We start from the raw sequence: 6,362 nt of genomic DNA, 5'->3' as shown, positions 1-6,362 counted from the left end.
GGAAAATTTCATACCTAATTGTATTTAAAGGTGAGCTCCAAGGAGAGTTTTTATTAGGATTTCATTGTGAAATTAAATCCGCATGTAGTTCACAGCCTGAGCAATACCACATTTTAAGCCTTAAAGAACTTAAAAGCAGTATAATATCTTTTAATTTTTTTGTGCCAGGTTTTTTGAAAGATTCAGGGACCCTTTGAGTAGTCTACAAATTCCCATGTAATAAAGCTGAAAATATTTCAATGTTCTGGAAAAAAGGAAGCTTCATTCTTACAAGGCAACTTGTTCTAGGCAGTTGAATAAAAGGTAATGAAATCAGATCGCTTCTTAACTCCATCATCTGGTTAATACACCAGAAAACAAACCCACCTGAATTCTGCAGTCATAGGTGAAGTGTTTTGGGCTCATTGTATTAAAGGTGGAACTTTTATTCCCCAACCTGGTCCTCCTCCTCCTCCACCAAGGTCCATCTTCTTGCTCCAAACTTTCCCCCAGTCTCAGGGGCCTGTGGTTCCTGAAGGCTGGTCTTACCAGTAAGACCAGGAAGATGGTGGCAGTGAGTACCTTGGCCTTTTCGGTGTCCTTTGTCACCAGATCCCCTGCCTCGTTCAGCAGCAAGCCCACCAAAGGTGCACACAGCAGGCCTAATTTTAGTTCACCCAAGTGCCATATTAATAAGCCGCAATGCAATGCCTCCACCAAACTCGCTTCACCAGAGGAAAACCAGAATATTTTGCAGCACAACAAATGGGTAACCGCTGAGCTGGCCAATTATTTGATTACATTTTTTTCTGTATTTATGATTTTTAAAAAAAAAAAGAGCTCAAGGTAGGCTTCTTACAGCTGTAAGCATTTCTGCTGCCTCTTCCATAAAGAAAGCACTCCCAGGAGCTTTTTGCTATTTCTCAGTGGGAAAAGACGCTCAGAGGTGTAAATATTGCTAGGAAAGGCACCTCCTCGACTTTCAGCTACTCAAAGAAAGAAAAAAAAGGGGAAAAAAAAAAAGAAGAAACAGAAATCAGGCAAGGCAAATGAAATAACTCTGTATTTTGTTCTATGGAATAAATTTACTCATGTATTTAGTCATGAAGAGGAAACAGCTGTCTCTAGGTAGACACTTTAGTGTCAGAATAAAGTTAGCTGAGGCAAAAGGTTGTAGCGTGACTTTTTTTTGAAATATGCAGTCCAGTTTTCTTGAGGGAGTTCCCTTTAATTTGCTGCATGAAATCAGAACCTAGCAGCGCTCTGAAACGCTGTTAGCCTGCCAAGCTTTTTGGGATTGCTCCCTCCCCACTATTTTCTTTTTTAACAAACTTTACCCTAAAAAGCGTGTTGAGCTGTTTTAGGCGAAATCTCATGAAAAAAGTGTAATTTTCTTTTACCGCATGGAAAATGGGGAATGACTTTTAGGAATGGTGGTGTATGTTAGGGAGTGTGGGTATTGTAGCTCGAGAGATTGTTATGTTGCTTCTTTTTTTCCTGCAAAACTATCTAAACCCAGTTCGTGCATCTCACCCTGACCTCCCATCCCTGTGTAACCTTCTTTGCAGATGTGAATTAGAAATAAAATACCGCATTTCTGCTACTGCGCCACACAGCTGCTGAAGGGCATCCAGCCTGGATGCCCAAATCACACCTCCATTCGGCAAGCAGCCGGCGGTCCCTGCCTGCGGGCTTCGTGCCCAGCCTCTCGCGGGACTCGGCGTATGGTGGCAAAGGGGAAATGAATGTTGTAGTGGGGATTGGTGAAGGGCTGGGGCTGGGGAGGGTGCTTTCGCTAGGAAATAATAGCTCTTAATCCAGTGTGGCAGCTCGAAGCGTACCAACACTTGCTCGTCTCCGTGGGTTTTGCCTCGCACTCTTAGGAAGGGCTACAGCCTTCATGTGCAGGGGATGGCCACCTCTGAGGGCAGAGGCGGTTTTGTGGTCACATGTAAGAGCCTGCAGGTTTCTCCTGCCACTTCAAATGACACAAATGAACTGGCAGTATTATCTGAAAGACAGCAGCAGTTCATGGGCTGTAATCACAAAGATGGTTTTGGTTGTTTTTTTGTGTAACAGCTCATTTGCCTGATTAAATGGATGCGACTTCATAATGTAAAGATCTTCTCTTGTGTGAAAGAAGCAAATGTAGATGAATCAATATATTGACTGCTCCTCTTTCGTTGTTACATGGGTGCCCCTCTGCTCCCTCGCCAGTGGGAACAGGGCAGGAGCCCTGCAGGAAGCCGGGTGGCACGCGGGGCCGGGGACTACCTTGCACACTGTGCCTTAACTAGAGCCGCTGAGGTTTTCAAGCCCCCTGTGCAGTGACAGCCACACCGGGTGTGAAGGGGGGTGTGCGGTGCGTGCGAGGGGTGCAGCTTCCTTGGGATGTTTACCCTTTTGTAGGCTTCTGCAACATAGGAAAAATCCTGATATTCTTCCTCCTTTCTGCTGGGGTAAGGACTTTTATGCTATCCCACTGAAAAATCAGAGTCTGTGTATTCGGTGTTCACACCAAATCACAGCAAATGATTAACGACCAGAGAAAACAACAGCCTTCCCCTAGGTGCAGCACGCACCTCTCCGAGCGTGGCTTTCGCCTTGGAGCAGCTGTAAATCTGCCCGGTGGGAGGGCCAGGTGGCCAACTTGACTTACCTGACACTCTTGGGGGTGTCTCCTTTTTTGTTCTATGCAGGTTACAGTGTAAAGAGATAGCGTGCATCCAACTTGTATTAGGTTTGTCTTTAAAGAAAAAAACAGGAACTGTTAACATTTGGAGTTAAAAAGCCCAACCCCCCCTCTGCCTAAATCTGCAAACTGAAGATTCGGATGAGTTACTATCCGAACCAGCTTTCCAGAAGGCTCATCTCCACGCTACGCCAGAGGCTTTCCATCATTGTAATCATGGGCTGTGTTTGCCTTTCAATCTAAGCCATGCTGAACTTCACAGGAAACATGTCAGAGGCAGAAAAGCCTGAGGCAACAAACTCTGCCCGATGAAAAAGAAAATCCTTTTGTCTGACTTGCCTGGTCTCCCAGATGCCTAGAATTGTAATTAAGGCAGAAGAGGTATTTTCTAGATAGAATCCATGGCTCATTACTGCTTATAAGGGAGATGGATACTAGAAATAGTAGAAACAGAATTACATACAGATATTTTTGAGTTCCTGACAGTTCCCCATAGTTCAAGGGAAGGATCTGATTCTTCCAGGAGTTAAGCATTCCTTTTCATCAGATTATTACAGATAGTAATTCCCACACAGACCATAATTCACATTATCTCTTCTTCTAACACAAGGCCAAACTACTGCCTTAGTTGCTGACAAACATGGACATTTGTATACAGCTAGATATACACTGATAGGCAAACACATTTACATATTAGGACTGTTAATCACAGCAATTTGTTCTTTTGAAATGCAGGGTATATATAAAGGAACTTCGAAAGGTTTTTGAGGTGGCTGGGAGTAAGCAACACAAAGCAGCACAGGACAACAAGAGCTGACTATGCCTCATCCTTCTGATTTTCACCAACCTTAAGTAATTCTGACAGCGCCGTTGCGAGGCAAACAAACGAACATGCTTCTCCCTAGTTTTACAGCTAGAGATACACAGGAGCACCTGCTGTAAAGGTGTTCTCTGTGGCTGTTCTAGCAATTGAGATGCAAAGCCGAGAACACAAATATCGGCCTGTTTCACACTTCCACGTTGCTGTCCACTAGCAATCCGCTACCGCTAACCTTATGCCACATCCCACATTAAATGTAAGCCATACTAATTTCTATATTACAGTGAATTGTTTTGCAGGAATAACGGCCAGCCAGAGATGCTAAACCGGTATGGAAATCCCCAACAGCGACACACCTCACCAGTTTTAACATTTAGCCATGGGGCTCTCTGATCTTCTATGTCCTCCCTCAGGTCTCATTCTTACAGTTCATTTCTCCTGGTGTGGGGCTGTCTTTTTTCCTCATAGCACAGCAGTGTTTGCTTTAATGCAGTACCATTGCTCCCTTGGACAAAAATCTTCCTTCTATGTAGACTAGAGTATCTGTGATCAAAAGGGCAAAAAATAATGTAATGCATCTCCTGCTGTTAAGAAACACTTCCCTTTTATACCAGCTCCAATAATGGGAGTTTTGTCTTTGCTCCCTCATTTCCTCATTGATAAACTTATCTGCTGGTGATCACAGTCCTGCAAGCTGCTCTGCATTTTTAGAAGAACAGCAAAGTTGAACTGGAAAAGTGGCATTTTTGATCTGCTGCATTGGGTTTATGCTTCCTTATCTGGGAGAGGAGTTGGAAAAAAAAAAAAAAATCCTTGAGGCATCTGTAAGGATGCACTTTCAATTCTTGACAGACAGGACCACTCACTTCAACTTCCAAATCAAATTCTTGATCTTAGAGCTTCCCTCGTGCATTAGCAGAGGTGTCTGCGGGAAGTTTCCATCTACAGTGGCTAAGTTATAAATGAATACTTTGTCTAAACCTCTCACAGCACAAGGATAAGATTTCCTGAGGTAAGCACAAATGACGAAACACCAACCTCTCTATTAATTGTGCATGAACTAATGCCAATTTTACTAATGAGCTTCTGGTCTCAAGCAACAGTTTATAATGCTGACGTTTAATCTGTACAGGAAAAAGTACCTGCTTTTTCATACTTGAAAAATACTAGTAATGCAATAAAAACTCAGCAAGAAATATGTAAGAGTATGAATGCAATGATCACTCACTACAGGTGAATTTGTCTTCAATTCTCTGCCATTACTTATGCTTTGTTCTGTAGACAGAGAACAAAGCATGGAGCTTCTGGAGGTACTCGAAATAACAGTGGTGTGAAGAAAATCTATCAAGTACGTGGACTTTTTGAAAATTCAAATGAGGATACAACTGACCTCTGTGCAGGGATGGGAATCAGAAGCCCAATGTGCCATCCAAACTGCCTGGAGAGCCTAAAGCTGCTTTAAGCAAGAGCTTTAACTGTCTAGAAGCCTCATCTAGACTGTAGTGGTGAGGGCTTCACCCTAATTGAACTCCGTCAGAAAAGGCAGTGATACTGTTGCTTAATCGTAAAGTTATTAGTGTTTTTTCATTAACTGAACGGAAAGCCAAGCCCTAGCTGTGGTGAAGCAGATAGATACACCACACATGTGTGAGAGCACAAAGTACAATCTGAGCTTTGAAGAAGCAGCCAAAAGACAGCAATGCTGCAATACACAAAAGTTTATTTTTAAGTTTTTCTTTTCTGAAGGCAAAATATAATAGAACCTAACATCAATGTATTTTGTACAACAAAACAGTTTTTATATGAGAACAGACAATCCATGAAGAGTTTTTAAGTCTTAGAACTGCTTCCCTTTTTTATCATGCTTTCTTGTGGTCAACAAAAAGTTGGCACAGAAGATGTCATGGCAGTCAGTCAGCAGGCGTGCTCCCTCAGATCCTCGTCAGCTGGTGCCACAGACTGGAGGGCAGGATACTTTCTACTTTTTCCATCACAAAATTTAAAGGGGCAAAGAGGGTGCTGAGAAACTGCAAAGAAATCAGATAGACATTCAGATCAAAATCCAGGAGACAATACACCTCAAGAGAAAGTTGTCCAATAAGACAAGAAACTCTTGCTGCGTTCCTCTGTAACATCCTCCAGCATGATAAAAATGATATAATTCATATATAAAGACTTTCTGCCAAATTCTGAGCCTTGCATATATACAGATTTCTGGATTTTGCAGTAAAAAAAGCAAGAGCCCCATTTTCATGAAGATCAAAGTAATGAACTACAAAAGTTTTCACACATCTTACATCCTAGATTCAGGCTCATACTGAAGCCACTAAAAGCTCAAACAAAAACCGACTGAAGGGAAAGAGAGGCTTTTTCGTAACAGCAGAATCTGCCAGACCACCTCTCAGAGACAAAAAACGTGTCTTTAGATTCAGGTTTAAAATGGTTCTGGGCTATCTATAGATCTGCTATATACACTGAGGCATCACTAACTGGAATTTATCTTAACATCCTCCCTCTATTACAGAACACAATCAGCAATGTTGAAAGAGGTTTCAATATATTAACATTAGGACAGGCATATGTGACAAAAATCAAGCAAATAGAGATCATTTTATCACAGGAAAACAACACTGCCAGCTACACATCTCAGAACTCAGGTACTCAAAGCACTCCCATGATTTTGAGAAATACATATTAACTGTGCTTACATTAATTGCAATTCAACTGTAGACATTACATACGGCTATGTTGGGGCCCTATACGTGTATGAGAGCGTACAGTAATGTGCAAAGTCAGCCATCTCGAGACTGTGAACCCTGTGGCTTCTAACCATTTAGGCTGATGCAACTTTGCTAAAAATAAACAGTTCTG

The 6,362-nt window shown here is 42.3% G+C and overlaps 1 protein-coding gene across 4 annotated transcripts in view; it reads right to left on the bottom strand.

Annotated features, from left to right (window-relative positions):
- Positions 1-5,194: 5,194 nt before the first annotated feature.
- Positions 5,195-6,362, bottom strand: part of ST7 (suppression of tumorigenicity 7) — a 157,968-nt gene continuing 156,800 nt past the window's right edge. For all 4 annotated transcript variants that reach the window (XM_050903759.1, XM_050903729.1, XM_050903737.1 and 1 more), the window contains one exon: positions 5,195-5,518. In XM_050903759.1, the coding sequence (XP_050759716.1) occupies positions 5,423-5,518 (96 nt within the window). In that variant the 3' untranslated portion in view covers positions 5,195-5,422. The remainder of the gene's footprint in view (positions 5,519-6,362) is intronic.

The sequence above is a fragment of the Gymnogyps californianus genome, chromosome 1 (assembly GCF_018139145.2).
Source record: "Gymnogyps californianus isolate 813 chromosome 1, ASM1813914v2, whole genome shotgun sequence".
Taxonomy (NCBI): Eukaryota; Metazoa; Chordata; class Aves; order Accipitriformes; family Cathartidae; genus Gymnogyps; species Gymnogyps californianus.
The sequence above is the reverse complement of the archived record's forward strand: the minus strand, read 5'-3'. Positions and strand labels throughout refer to the sequence as shown.